The sequence below is a fragment of the Trachurus japonicus genome, chromosome 23 (genome assembly GCF_045865225.1).
Source record: "Trachurus japonicus isolate A0001 chromosome 23, Traja_1.0".
Lineage (NCBI taxonomy): Eukaryota > Metazoa > Chordata > Actinopteri > Carangiformes > Carangidae > Trachurus > Trachurus japonicus.
The window spans coordinates 25,037,382-25,052,841 of record NC_140929.1 but is presented as its reverse complement, the minus strand read 5'-3'; the positions used below and the strand labels follow the sequence as shown (position 1 = coordinate 25,052,841).

The 15,460-nt window shown below is 39.5% G+C and overlaps 1 protein-coding gene across 1 annotated transcript; it reads left to right on the top strand.

Moving 5' to 3' along the window:
- The first annotated feature begins 1,123 nt into the window (after positions 1-1,123).
- slco1d1 (solute carrier organic anion transporter family, member 1D1) lies at positions 1,124-14,294 on the top strand. Its single transcript, XM_085769885.1, has 14 exons — positions 1,124-1,207; positions 3,381-3,522; positions 4,360-4,492; positions 5,060-5,184; positions 5,389-5,535; positions 5,644-5,742; positions 7,628-7,888; positions 8,384-8,548; positions 9,591-9,786; positions 9,889-10,054; positions 11,418-11,602; positions 12,279-12,343; positions 12,439-12,556; positions 12,829-14,294. The coding sequence occupies exons 1-14, from the start codon at positions 1,157-1,159 to the stop codon at positions 13,040-13,042; spliced, it is 2,067 nt and encodes a 688-aa protein (XP_085626011.1). The 5' UTR covers positions 1,124-1,156; the 3' UTR covers positions 13,043-14,294.
- Positions 14,295-15,460: the final 1,166 nt, after the last annotated feature.

The window sequence follows — 15,460 nt, the reverse complement described above, 5'->3', positions numbered from 1 at the left end:
AGGATGGATACTCGGGAGGCTTATGATGTTCACAGAGGAGGATGTGCGAGTGTACGCAAACTGTGAATGTCTGTGTGTGTGTGCATGTGCATTCACTGAACCTCTGAACCTTCCGCTGCTGGTAAGACCATGCATCCTCTGGACTTCAGCCAATCGGTGCAGTCACGTTTGGGTTAGGGTCTGTGTGTGTGAGCGTGTCTTTGTGTGTGCGTGTGTGTTAGGGCTTTCTATTGACATGATCAACAAGTACACATGAGTAGCTGGGTTACTGATTACAGGTAATGTTGTAGTTTGTTTGTGATAAGACTTCTGCTTAAAGCACAAAGTCCTGCCAGGTACAACAGGCCCTCCGCTAATTCACCACATCCCTCCCATCCGTCGTGGACCACTGCTGCCTCTCAGGTAAACACTCTCACTGCTTCTTCAGCTCTTCTTATTCTGCACAAGTTGTTCTTTAAGATGAAACATTGAAGTATTTACTGATGTTTTAGAGTAAATTACATATATTTTGTGTATTGCAATCAGAAATCTGATAAGGAGAGTTATGTTATCTTGTTTTAAAGTGTGTATGGTAGAAATGAATCAACACATGAAGGCTTCCTTTTCTTGTTCTCACTGATACATGGAGATTTGAGACTGTGTCTATGCAGTTTGTGCTAAATCTGGGAGATTTATAACAAGTAAAGAATTATGGAAGCGTATTGCATTCACTTGAAAAAAAAAAGCTCTGTTTTAGTAAGTATTTTTCCCCTGTTTTTCATAGTAATTTATTTTTCTGAGTAATATTTTTTTCAGCTTTTCTCAGTATTTTTTTTTTCTGTTTTTCTGAGTTTTTTTTTTTTTTTTGATGTGGCGTTTTGTAATAGCAGGTAGTCTCTTTTCAATATCAATATCAGGTGGTATCTTCACGAGGGATTATGAAATCTCCTTCAGTCTGGAAAAATATTACTCAGAAAAACAGAAAGAAATTAGGCCTACTCTGAAAAAATTAAACAAATTACTCAGATAAACTGAAAAAATATTACTCAGAAAATTTTTTAGAATAAATGAAAAAAAAAATCTGTTGAACTAAATGCAACTCATAATCTGTCTGTCTGCAGGTCCTTCGCTGCTGTGTTTATTGCTTCCTTGAATCTGTTGAACTGACAGCAGCATTATGAGTGTAGAGTCCAAAAAAACACCAGAGGCTTGCTGCTCCAAGCTCAAGGTCTGTAAAATGTTTCTTTTTCCTCGTATTGAATATCACTCATTGCTTCTTGGTCACTGTGTTGCAAAACATCCAAAACCCAAGCCAAACATTACCCCTACAGATACTGTCTGTGGCATTTTTGTCAGTCTTATCTGTGTCCAACTAACACAACACTTAATTGGGTTGTAAAAATGTAAAGTGTTAAAGGATAACTTCAAGACTTTTGAACTTGGGGGCTTATTTTCTCATGTTTTGGGGTGTAAATCATTGATCAGCTCATATCTTTATTATTAATCTTTATCGTTATTCAAACTGTCTGAGAACATTATTAATTGGTCCACCAGAGAGATACACCATTTATTTAAGCCTCAGATCATTACCAGTCGCAGCTTTTACATCACCACCAGACTCCTTGTAGAACAACAGTAACTTTATCTGGCAGAAATAGGTGGAATACCTCACGCTCAGACTGGTTAGTTAGTTTGTGTTATTGATTGTTACTTTCATCTACATAAAAGATCTGAAAACTTCTTCTATCACCAAAAGTCACTAAATAACACAAACTTACCACTACTATCAGTAGTTCAATAGTCATTGAATAGTCCTTCAATATTCCCAAAAACATGAGAAAATGAAGTTCACACATTCTAAACTTGTGTTATATCTATTATCAATTGATACTTAAACAATTTTGACCAGATAAAACTCAGGGTTTGAGACCAAATGAGACATTAGGTGAAAGATGAGAATTAAAAGATTAGAAGAGCAGTTTATGAGTGTGAAGGAGTGTTCAGAGATAAGGCTCAGTTGGTTATGTGTTTTTTGGGGAGAAAAGCAGGTGGTATGGCTGCAGTGACCTGGGTTCATAACATGTGAGAGCTGTTTTTATTGGCTCACTTTGACAGCCGGTGATATATGTTTGCTGATAACAAACACACGAACAATATAGCTACACTGTTGCCAATAAAGTTGGAATAAAATATTTTTTCTCTCTTTTTTTCTTATTATGAAAGGGTTAGCGTTAAGTGTACATCTTCTCAAAACATTATTGATCAATTTCTTCCAAACATATCAGTGTGTACATTAAACCACAATTAACCTTTACAATAGGAATAAAAAGAAGAATGTGTCCAAAAACAAAATCATCCCAACTTTATGGGCAACAGTGTTTACAGGTGTAGTACTCATCAGGGAGAACAAAACCTTCCTGTTAAGTAGAAACCTGTTGAACTCTCAAGGAATTATAATGTGGGCTGTGAGGCTCTTAGACAAATTAGTTTAGTTCTTTTTATCCAGAACTACTGTATTCAGGTTGTCTATGACCTGCAACCCACTGTGAATCCCTTTAATTTGCAACTGTCTTTGGGACAAGGCTATATCTGCACACAAGAAGGGTTTGCACTGATAAATCAAACAAACTGTTCATTACATGGAGTAACATCATGTAGTATGCATCCAATCATCTTTCTTTGACTGTCACATGCATGATGGAGAAATGAAGATGAAGATTTGCCTCTAATGTAAAAGTGTAAATTCATTGTTGTATTTTTGTTTTGTAAATTGATATTTTACTCAGTTGTGCGCTTCTCAGCTTTTTATACAGTTTACAAAGATAATAGTGGCAGATGTGCCACTAAAGTCAAAAACAGGATTGCAGCGTTCTTGTCTCAGCCCAGGTGAGACAAGAACGCCATGTCAGCTCATTCATGGTTTGGGACATGAGTAACTATGCCGTTGTGGTTCATATCTTCAAGAAGTTTCTAATCTAATGTAAATTAGTGTAATCCAATCGATACTGAGTGCAGGTGTGAAGTACCTGTTACATAGGTCTAGAATGGTGTGTGTGTGTTAGCCTAATCTATCATGAGAATCTCAGTATGTGACAATACAGCCATCCACACTTTCCCTGCATAAGGTGCAATTACATCTTTGTAGCCTTTGTGTCGGGAAAAGCCTCATTCAAAAGCCTTTCATTAGATTACTGGAAGTGCAAACAAGCATCTTAATCCTCTCACTCAAAAACCTTTGAGCAGAGATTATTATGAAAGTATTCACTTTACAAGAAGCAACACAACTCATATTCATTGTTCACAACTGTTGTGTTGTGTTACTCACCAAGCACTAATTAAATCACCATCACTCACTGGGCCTGTTTCATCAGAGAAACATCTTCTCCTGTGTGTTTTTCCAGCTCTTCCTGGCCTCCATGGCATTTGTATATTTTGCCAAGGCCTTTGGTGGAGCCTACATGAAGAGCTCCATCACCCAGATTGAGAGACGCTTTGACATTCCCAGCTCCCTCATCGGGGTCATAGATGGCAGCTTCGAAATGGGTATGTGCAGTTTTGAATATCAGTTGGTGATGTCAAGACTGACGCTTAGCATACAGGCTGGAAAAAGGGGAAAACAGTTAGCTCCAAGTGGACAAAGTCTTCCTTCCTGATCCTCTGAAGCTCAATATGACAATATTCAGTATGGTAAGAGGTATGGGAAATCAAAATGTTTGATTTGATGTATTTATCATGAATTCATTGATACAGATTTGTTCCTTGTAATTTTTCAGATACAGTCATTTATGTATGTAATAATACTATATTTAGTAGTAACAAGCGGTTACGACTAGTAATCACACAATCGTTGTAATCACATAATGTTCAATTACAAACAAAACCAAGAGCAATCAATAACATCCCCCCTCTCAGATTCAGTTAGCAGCCTGTAGAAGAAGTAGAACATTTGAAGAACTTGGGACCAGTTATTGATCAGAAATAAATGGTATGGCTGTATTCTTATTAAGTAATGACTAATGTTCCTCTCACAGCCAATAACACATGCCATCGTCTTTCTTTCTGCTAGACAACTACATGAAGAAAGGTCTGTGATTTGAGACAGCATCTCATCTTGCTCTCACTTTTTGCATGATAGAGAGGGTTTATAGAGGTGGTGGGAGGCAGGTCATGTTACTTTTAAACAACCTTTGTTTTATTCCCCCTGTTTGCAGCCTTTGTGCTAAGATAGGCCAACTAGCCATCGAAGGTAGCTTCAGTACCTACAGTATAGGGACGTGGCTATGGTATCTATCTGTCTATGTCTGAAAGAAGGCAATCAAGTGTATCTGTCTAAATGTGTAGCCATTCATTCATAAATATTTTCAAACTTCTCCTTTCCAGGAAACCTGTTGGTAATAGCCTTTGTGAGCTACTTTGGTGCAAAGCTCCATCGCCCCAGGCTGATCGGTATTGGCTGTTTGATCATGTCTACAGGGAGTCTCCTCATAGCCCTGCCTCACTTCTTCCAGGGACAGTTAGTACAGTTTCCTTTATATTCTCAAATTTCATCTTTTTAGGGTTTAACCTTGTGGCCCTGTGATGGTATATCCTGTAGTAATTATGGACATCATTAACTTGAGTAATGCAGTAGTTAAACAGTTATTTGAGACAGAAATAATCTTTTTATTTAACTTAACTGTATAATATAATATGCTTAATTTGTTACTATGACCTGCAATTTTAAATTAAAAGTGCATTTTGACACAAAACTCTGGAGGACACAGCCAGACATAATGCATGACCCACTGTAGCTATTATTTTACTTTAGTCAGACAAATTTTCAATTCCCTAAAACCAGTTGGTGCACAATAAACCTGGGTTCCCCAGGCCAGCAGCCTGGTTTTGATAATGAAACTTCAATGTAAATCTGTATTAATTAATCTTTAAAAATATAGTGCATTACAATGGATCTATAGTGCATGTGGTTAAATTGTGTACAGTCCATATTATAAGCATTACTGCTTTATGTAGATAACACTAATTTATTGGAAAGTGTTATTTTGAACCAGCCAGTTGTGTAACAATTGTTAATATTTTCCAGGTATAAATATGAGACAGGTCTGTCTCTTAACAAAGACGCCAACAGCACTGGGAACATCCTGCCCTGTCTGTCCAACAGCAGCATGCTTGATACAGATGAGACACCAGATTTAGCAGCTCAAACAGGTAAACGTCAGATAAATTCAGACCTAAGATTGAAAACCTCTGAAGTTACTTGGAGCAGTCGGTCGTCCACATTAGACATGATAACAAATGAACACATTTACAGGAGCAGAGGATTGATAATACTCTGAAAGGGAATGTTTTTTAATATGAAACCCTCTGTCAGTTCCCATTCCTGAGTCCTGTTTCCCCCTTTTCCACCTTTAGCTTGTGAAAAGGCAGCAGGCTCGTCCATGTGGATCTACGTATTCCTTGGAAACATGCTGCGTGGGATTGGAGAGACTCCCATCATGCCTCTGGGTGTGTCCTACCTGGATGACTTCTCTAAAGAAGAGAACACTCCCTTCTATTTAGGTCAGTGGCTATTTTACATACTGGTACTCCTATCTGCACTCATGTCACAGTCTGTTGGACCAATGTAAAAAAAAAAAAAAAAACCTTCTCTGTTTCTCCATTCACCAGCCTGTATCCACACAGTGGGGATCTTAGGACCCATGTTTGGGTTCATGCTTGGGTCCTTCCTCGCCAAGATCTATGTGGATGTTGGATCTGTGGATTTAGGTATGGGACCTCTGAATATCAATTTATCGAAGGGAGAAAGTCTTAAAGGACCTATTTGTAAGATTTGCTATGGTTACATTGATAATGTTTACATTAGCAACAGTTTTCTTACTAACTTTGCCAAGAGCCTCAGCCAACTCCTGCATTAACAAGACAGGAGGCTATACTGTATACTATTGCTGCTTTCATAACAACTCGGAGGTCGGAAATCCCAACTCGAAAATGTCCGACTTCCGACATCATTGCGTTCACGCTGCAGGAACTTGGGAGAAAAAGAACATGGATACCTGAAGGAAGTTTGGCATATTGTGGCTCATAGCTGAATAGGAAAAATAAATGCAGCAGTAAATTATGTTTATTTTGGAGGAGAGGAGACGCCGCAGATGAGTGCACATATAATGTTATAGCCTTGATAACAGTTAAACGTTATTCCCGTCACATACAAGGAACACAATTTCACACCATACAACAATCACAGCTTAATATAAACGTATTTCATATAGGCTACTGCAATAATACACAAAAATATGCATTCAAACCTCAACAAATAACTTAAAATGTCTAAATTCTAACCGTTTAAGACGAGGGCTGCCATGTTTTGATGTTGTTGTGACGTCAAGTCGGAAAGTCGGAGCTCTGAAATGATACCCGAGTTTCCGACCTGTAATTTCCGAGTTCGACGCCGTTCAATTCATTTTTTACAACTCGGAGCTCGTTTTTTTTCCGACTTCCAAGTTGTCTTGAACGCAGCATATGTCCTCTGAGTAGTGCTGCTTCTTCAGCGTGGACTGGATGCTACAGTGACTCGGTATCAGAAATTGACTGGGCAGTCCAACTGAACTACAGTAGGGCTAGTTGCTTAGCATGCTATCCTCAGCAAAGAGTTAACATTTAAATTGGTTTCCAAAATTAAGTTTGATGCTGAACCCCCAACGTTTCCTCTAGAGAAGTTAATGCTAACACTAGCTGTGTAGGAATAGCTAAATTTACAAAGGGCTCCTTTAATGCGGCCTTGCAACACTGCCCAACATACATAGTAAAGTAAACATACCTTGGTAACACTCTGACCTTTCAGCGTAACTGTTATATGTTCATTGTCCTTGAGTGATAAGAATTATATTGACAAACTGCAGACCTATTTTTAACAGAGGGCAGGCTGGTTGACCTTAGCCTCGTAAACCAGCCTCTCGCGGAAATGCATTTCATTTCATTTCTCGGGAGAGTCTGGCACCCATCCCCATTCTAAGCGTTTGGACTGAAACCCTCAGAAGGCCGAGCCAATCAGCGTCGCCCGCTGTGATTGACACAGCACGTTGGCCAATCAGGGACCGACTGGTGCAAAGCCCAGTCACTACACCAACTTGCTGATTGGCTGAATGGGGTTGTCTATCAACGCTACTACCAAAGATATTAAACCGTCTTTGCTACTACTCCCGCCCAGCTCCCGCCCACCCCAAACACTTACAGGGGGGATGAGGCCAGACTCTCCCTCGGAATGAAATGAAATGCACTTCCGCGAGAGGCTGGTTTACGAGGCTAGGTTGACCTGCCTTCTCTGCTTATGCCCCATGCATCTGGAATCATCTTCAGCTAACTCTCAAGTTAAACTCACTTGTCCCATTCAATCACTTGAAGAAGAACAGCTACCCACCCTCCCTCTGAATCTATGTGGCAAGGTTGTCGTTAAAAAACAAGAGAGTTTGTCATTGAGTAATTGCAGGATTTCTGAGGACAACAGGATTTCCCAGTGTCTCACCTTGTTGACATAGTTGGAAAAGTTCAGTTTTTACTGTGTGGGTCAGAGCTGTTGACAGCCCATGCACACGTGAACTGAATAACCCTAACCCTATCCCTAAACCTGTCCCCACCCTTCTCCTTCTCACAGAAAGCATCGCCATTAACCACAAGGACTCCCGCTGGGTGGGGGCCTGGTGGCTGGGCTTCATAGTGACTGCTGTTGTGATGCTGTTGTCCAGTATCCCATTCTGGTTCCTTCCAAAGTCTCTGCCCAAGCAGGGCGAAGAACAGAGTCAGAGTAAGAGCACAGAACTGGCCACAGTGGCAGAGCAGGAGAACTTCCTCCCAGAGGAAAGCCAGGACCAAGAGGAAAAAGAGGGGGAGGTCACATTCAAGCAGTTGGCTAAAGGTATCACACAGCTGTTTGCGTCATTATTTAATGCACCATTGTTACAACAATTTAGCATCGAGCCGAGCATAAAAAACAATATTCTGATTTCATGCCAGAGCTATGTCAAAAGAAATACTGATTTAAAAGGCTTCACCTCCCTACACATAACACAGAGTTAATCATTAATCAGTTAGAGCCCAAAAAAACTGCAGCCCAGACCAGTAACCCTGATTCCTGGATAAACCAACATGGAATCTGAGCAAGAGTTGAATGACACATCTGTACAGAGAAACACGTGGAAACTGTTACCTAAGCTAAAACCCAATCATGCCACAGTACATAACACAGTATTGCATAATAACAAAATGTTCCCATTGGAATTTCCATCAAGGTGTTGATGAAAAAGTGTAGGATAATAAACAAGATTCATTAGTGTGGTCATGTTTACATTTTCTTATATTTAAAAATAAAATAGTATTTTGTCTTAATCCCTGTGCTTGTGCCCTACACCAGATTTTGTCCCGTCCCTGAGACGACTCTTCAAGAACAGCATCTACTCCATGATGATCCTCACCTACCTTGTGGCCGTCAACGGCTTCATCGGCATGATCACATTCAAGCCAAAATACCTGGAGCAAGTCTACGGCCAATCAGCCTCCAAGGCCATTTTCCTTATAGGTACTAAGCCCCATTCACTCCCCCTCTTCCCTGAACTGGGTCATCGAAAGCAACTGAAACAATGATGTTTTTGAAGGGAAGTGTGATTGTGAGAGATAAATGTGACTTGGAATGTGCACACTAAGTGGCCCACTGTGGGTTCCCCTTTTGTGTTTGTAAACTAGCACTTTGACCTGTGATTAACTTTTTATGACTGTTTACCTGTGTGGTTGGCTAACCGAGTTACTGTTGGCATGATCACAGTTAAGGTAAATGTCATTGTTCTACAGTCACCTGTTAATGTGGAAAGTAACATTAGAACAATAGCAATTGACAGATAAAATATTGTTGATGCAAAAACCTACTGTGTCACTGAACAACACAGCTCACATGCAGTACTGTGCCTGGATATTTCAGACAGGAAGAGCTTATTACTGGTACTTGAATGCACCATGAAGGAGTGACAGATGCTGAAAATAAAACTAAATCAAAACTAGTTTTACTTCCCAACCACGTATCACATATGCCTGCAGTTACATGGGGACAAGAGAATGTTGTGGATCAATGTATGAAGATTTTTTTTATTCACAAATTGCATTGAGCAGGTTAACAGTTAGCTTAAATCCAATCGATTAACAAATAAATAGTGAGCTAAAATTACTTTATAATTGTACAATAAGTTATTAGTTTAGAAAATAAAGTAATCAATGTTTTCACATCATTACAGTATTATGATTAATTTTAAATTGAACTGATAAATTGCTGTGACATTTAGCTTCTGCCACCACACATGGAAACAACAGGAATGCAAATTGTCCTTCAACTGAATATAACAAAGAACATTGTATATCATGGCAGGTGGTGCTGATGTAGGTCCAACAAGACAATCATACCATCTCACAGTTACCCAGTTCCCTTTGTATTTCTGCTTCCTTACAGTGTTTATGTTTTTGTGTTACTCATTGTAAATTACACATTTATTTAGATATAGCCAAAACGTGTAACCAGCACGACATTTTCTTCTCAATGTAATTCCAGTGTTTTGATCCATCCCTCCCTCCAGGTATCCTGAACCTGCCGGCAGTAGCTTTGGGCATCATCACCGGAGGTTTTGTGCTGAAACGTTTCAAACTGGGCGTCATCGGAGCAGCCAGGGTGTCCATTGCTGCCTCTCTTGGTGCCTTTTGTATGCTCTGCATTCAGTTCTTCATCCACTGTGATAATGCAGATGTGGCTGGTCTCACTGTCTCATATCAGGGGTGAGTCGGGCATGTAAACCACATGTTAACTTTGAAGGGGTTGGTGCAGTGTAAAGATTCCTATGGCTGTACTGATTTGATATCTGTTCTTGTGTGCACCAGAGCTACTCAGGTGTCCTACAACCAGCAGACTTTGCTGTCACAGTGTAATATGGGCTGCTCCTGCTCTATGAAGCACTGGGACCCGGTGTGTGCCTACAACGGCATGACATACGCCTCACCCTGCCTGGCTGGCTGCCAGACCTCCACCGGTACTGGCAAGGAAACGGTGAGGCAGCAACTGACAGACCCTCACAGAGATAATTAGGACTAAAAGGACTAAAAGGACAATAAACGTTTAAATTTAAAAACTTTAAAAATTCCTACCAAACCAATGGTAGATGCTACAGTTTTGAGACTTCACCACAATGTAGCCCAGATACTGCTGAAACTTTAGTCCACTTAAACTCATTACAAATTATGAAGTCCACCACTCTGTTTTTTTCAATAACTAAAACATTTAAAATAAAAAATTGAGCCTATAGTGCATGGAAACGTATGACTGTAAACAGCACTGTAAACATATACCATCCAATTCTTGCTAAATACATTTTCAATCTTCCTGAAAAAAATGAGAATATTTTGGAGTCATGGTTGATGAAGTTTGGCAAATATCCAAATTGTATCTCAAAAACTGAATTTTGCTCTCATGGGAACAACTGCAGTCAATGTTAGAGTGGCATTTCTAAACATCATATTTTCTCTTGAGAAGCAAAACACTCATCGCTAAAAACAAATCACCAACATTCCCATGCCGTCAAGATGCAATTTATGTATTATCAGATTTTTGTTTAGATAACAGAATTTGTGACATTTTGACCATATTTGAAATCCGCCTTGACATCTGCTGCCTGGTCGCTGACTCTCTGAGTCTATTTGAGAAGACACACAGCAGGTCTCACTTCCAGATAATTAGCTCAGCGAGTTAGGAGCTCGTTCTTGGTGTTGGAGGATGTGGGTTCAAGACCCAACAAGGGAGTTGACTAAAATACTAAATGGTCTTTGTGAAACAAATGTACAACATCTTAGAGTCACAGTAGATGTTTGACAAATACATATCAGAATGTTACCTCTTTTTACAGGGGTTTCCAATCTTCCTGCACAACAGTGAATGGCTTACTCAATTTGTGAAGCCACTGTAGCACTGCCACTTGCCAATTAGCTCAGTGCGATAGGCAATGGTCTTTGGTTCTCAGAGGTTACGGGTTCAATCCTCAACTGGTGCAAGGTGAACATTACAGGTCAACTGTCTTGTCTTCCTATTCTCCTGTTTGTTGCTCAGAATTAGCCTAAATTTGCCAAAAAAGAGCCTGGACCCGACCCATCGCTGCACAGCAGCTATAATATTAAGACTGGTACAGTAAGTAGATTGAAAGAGTTGGCCAATGGTCAGGCATATGTTAACATAGAGAACTGGCTAATATATAGATGATAAGAGGTCACATTTACAACACAAGTTTGACAGTAGTAACATGCAGTGTAATCAGACAGAGAAATTCAGAGAACTATCTTCAAAAAGGAGCTGATGAGATCAGAAACTAAAGAGTGCTGTCATTTTAACATCCTCTCTTCTCCTCTCTCTGGCCCTGTAGGTATATCATAACTGCACCTGCGTTGGGGAGACAATGACTCCAGACACAAACATGTCTGCAGTGCTGGGCCAGTGCCCCAGGATGAATGACTGTGATGGCATATTTAAAATCTACATGGCTTTATCAGTAGTTGGGTCCTTCATTTCTGCCTGTGGGGGCACACCAGGATACATTGTTCTGCTCAGGTCAGAAACACTACAGGCTTCACTTCCATCTGTTATCCTGTTGACATTTTAGTATATGCAGTGATTTTATGGCTTTATGTGACAATGACAATTCATAAGTTGGAATAAGAAAAACATTTAAAGGGATAGTTCAACATTTTGGTAAATTGGCCCATTGCCATAATCCCTAGTCATAACAGTAGGTTTGTTACCTTTATTTGTCGGTGCGAGCCGAGCCGCGAGCTGCTCAGAACTACGCTCTGGAGGCTAATGGGATTTCTTGGTTTCCCTCATTAAACTCATCAAATACACAATCCAACAACCCCAAACGCTCTCGTCCACGAAAACGCTCTCGTGGACAAGTTGTGCACAAACTGTCCACCAGAGCGTTTTGGAGTTGTTGGATTGTGTATTTGATGAGTTTGATGAGGGAAACCAAGAAATCCCATGAGCCCCTGTAGTGTAGCTCTGAGCAGCTCACGGCTCTGCTCCACCGTTCTAAAAATAGCTTGTACCGACAACTAAAGGTAACGACCCTACTGCTATGACTATAGGGATTATGGCAAATTTGCCAAAATGATGAACTGTCCCTTTAATCTTTAGTTTCTCGCTACCAAACTGTTTCTGTAGCATGGATGTTAGGTTATATATTATCCTTATGTTAACATATACAGTCATATATGACTTTTGATTGCAGGTCCATACAGAAGGATCTGAAGTCACTGGCTCTGGGTATGCAGACGCTGATAGTAAGAACTCTGGGTAAGTACTGGACCACTAACAGACCAACACTGACAGTATTTATCCTGTGTGCACATGCAGGTGTAAGCATATGATTTCACCATCTGTGTTTTCAGGTGGGATACCTCCTCCTATTTATTTCGGCGCACTCATCGACCGCACCTGTTTGAAGTGGGGCACCAAGCAGTGTGGAGGCCGAGGAGCATGTCGACTCTATGACGCTAATACCTTCAGGTACTCTCATACAAGTCTGATTTAAACATCAAAGGAGGATATTTAGATTCATTTATATTTCTGGTGGAGATGTTTTTTATTATTTTACAACATTAGTTTCACTGCAGTCTTATTCACATGTTTTTATTATCTATTAAAACCAGTGATGCTGCTCTAGATGAACATGAGCGTACTTATATTTGAATATATTTTATATCCAATTTGACATAATATTTGGTATTTTATATAGTAAAGGGTTGACCTAACCCTGCTCCAATACACTTTACTTTCAGAATGACATTCATGGGGTTGATTACTGGACTCTACTTCCTATCCAACTCGCTGTGGGGTTTTCTCTACCTCAAACTCGTCAAGAGACAGAAGAAGTTAGCACTGAGGAATCAGGCCAAAGAGAATGGACTGGAGGGCAACGAAGCGACCAACGGACACGCCAACATCAGCATCGCCAAAAACCAAGAAGACAAGGACAGGGAGAGCACGATTTAAGTGTTTGTTAGGAGGGAAACACTAATGTACAGTGCAGGTGAATGACACATACACCATTTTCATAGCCTGACTACTGTGCTGCACCCATACTGGACCAAATGTGGTAATGGTACAGTGTCGACCCTCTTTGGTCTTCAAGCTGTATACCTCTTGTTTTATTGTGCCAAAATTGTCAGTTTCTTGCTGTTCACTTCAAAGGTCAAAGATCCTGACAAGAGCTTAGTTCTAATATTAGCAGCATTTAAATGTCATCAAATAATATTCAAGCCACATCAAAACAAAAAGGACTTTTACAGTATAGGGACAGGACAGGAATTATTCTGTGTGTGTCAGTGTTTGGAGTATCTGTGTCCACTATTTATACTTGAAAAGCATTAGGTCAGGAAATGAAAGCAATGTCTCTCCCTACAGATTTACATTCACAGTCTGGCTAACATCTACAATATAAATTTTATGTACATTATACTGTTTTAAATCTTTGACAGTTATTGACAACAATGTCTTTATGTTTTCAGTTGTGGGTGAGACTTTGTGAGTTAATACAGTGAATATTACCCTCAACAAAGTCTATTATAATGAAGACACAGAGGGTAGTTAATGTCTGGGCTTAGAATAGCTGTGGATATGAATAGCTTAAATACATGAAGGTGACATATAAATGCATACATATATGTGATTTTTTCTGTTGCAAGGAAGAGCCCCTTTACTTACTGTAAATATGAGATACTGTAGATGGTACATGTGCCAGCAGAGCTAAAGAAGTGCATATTTTAGTTGCATTTTATTTGAAACACCACACCTGTCAGGGGTCATGGACAGTGAAGCAGGGGAATGGTTAGACAGACTATATTTTATTATGTCTGTTAACTATAATAGTTCACCTGTCTGACATTTCACACACTTCTTGTTACATCATATCATTTAACTCAAACCCTAAAGGTCATGGACATTGACATACTTCTGTGTCTCACCAGTGTTTGTCTGGAACGGTTCACTGTTTGCACAGTGGCCTAACGGTGAGTAGAGTGTAACACAGATGTGTCTGTACTATGTTTTACTCTGTTATACACTGTAGTTGATTAATATGTATAATACAGATTTATATATTGACTTAGATAGGTTTTATTATGTCTATATATTTTTTGTTTTCATCATCATCATTTCTTCCTTTTTTTTTTTTTTTTTACATTTTTGTTTATTGTCCTCGAAGTATATCTGTAAGCATTAAAGACAAATGTTCACAATATATTCAAGCATTTATTTTATTAATACACTTTCCACCTTTTATTTTTAATATGTTCTGCAGACGCTGACATGTTCTTATGTCTTTCTCCCTTCTTTTTTCCATCTGCTCCATTTATCCCATTATAAAGCTCCTGTGTCCTCATAAAGCAGCCATAACCAATATACTGAAACAGATCACATGACTACTGCTCATGACTATAGGAGCCTCAGGTAGAAATGAGTTCAGAGAAATGTCATCTATCAGCAGCACATAGTGTTGTGTTTGGCTGAAGTGTGCAGCAGAAAAACAAGCCTCAAAAACCAGACCACACTGCACACTGTGCCCAGAGACGTTACTGGCTTGTTGACAAGGAAGCAAGTGCACATAGTATGAATCAAAAACACTTATAACAAATATAACTCTGTGACCAATGACTCCATGAACATTTGTCCATAACTTTGCCATTATCAGTTAGTGGCCATTACCATACTTAGCCTAAACAAAAGTGTCTATAGCCATAGCAGCACTGGGGAGCACGAAGCATGTGAGCTATTTGTGAATGCTAACATTGTCACAAGGACAGTGCTAACACACTGATATGTAACACGTATAATGTTAACAGCTTAAAGTTGAAGGTTGTAGATGATTACATAACCTGGTTCGATCAAACTTTGACTCCACTGTGTTTACTTTGTGCCTCACTAAATAGGTTTTTTCTTTCTTTTATTGGAGCAAGAGTGACCACCTCTATTACCTTCACCATTTTAGATAATGTAGGCTATTATATTACCATTATAACCAGTCATATGAGATTTTATGATTGCTCGTCCTTTATATCACTTAAACGGCACAGATTAAACTTTCCTTTAGTGTGGCCAAGATAAGAAAATGTTTTGGCAACTTCCCCATGTCATGCTTCAAACTGGGATGATGTAATCTCTGGATTTATGATTTTTGTAGTCCACTTAATTTCTACCACCACTTGTGTGAATGAACCTGTGAGGTACAGTAGTGCAGTGTCTGGTTTCACCACAAGATTGTGCTCTATACAACAAAATGTCCATCATATGCAGGGCCAGTGAGTCTGACAGGGGCAATGTTTTTATTATTTACAACCCAAAGCCAATCAAAATTGGAAGATGTGTACTATATCGAGTTTATAGAGATTGAAAGCATTTATATGTCGGATGTCC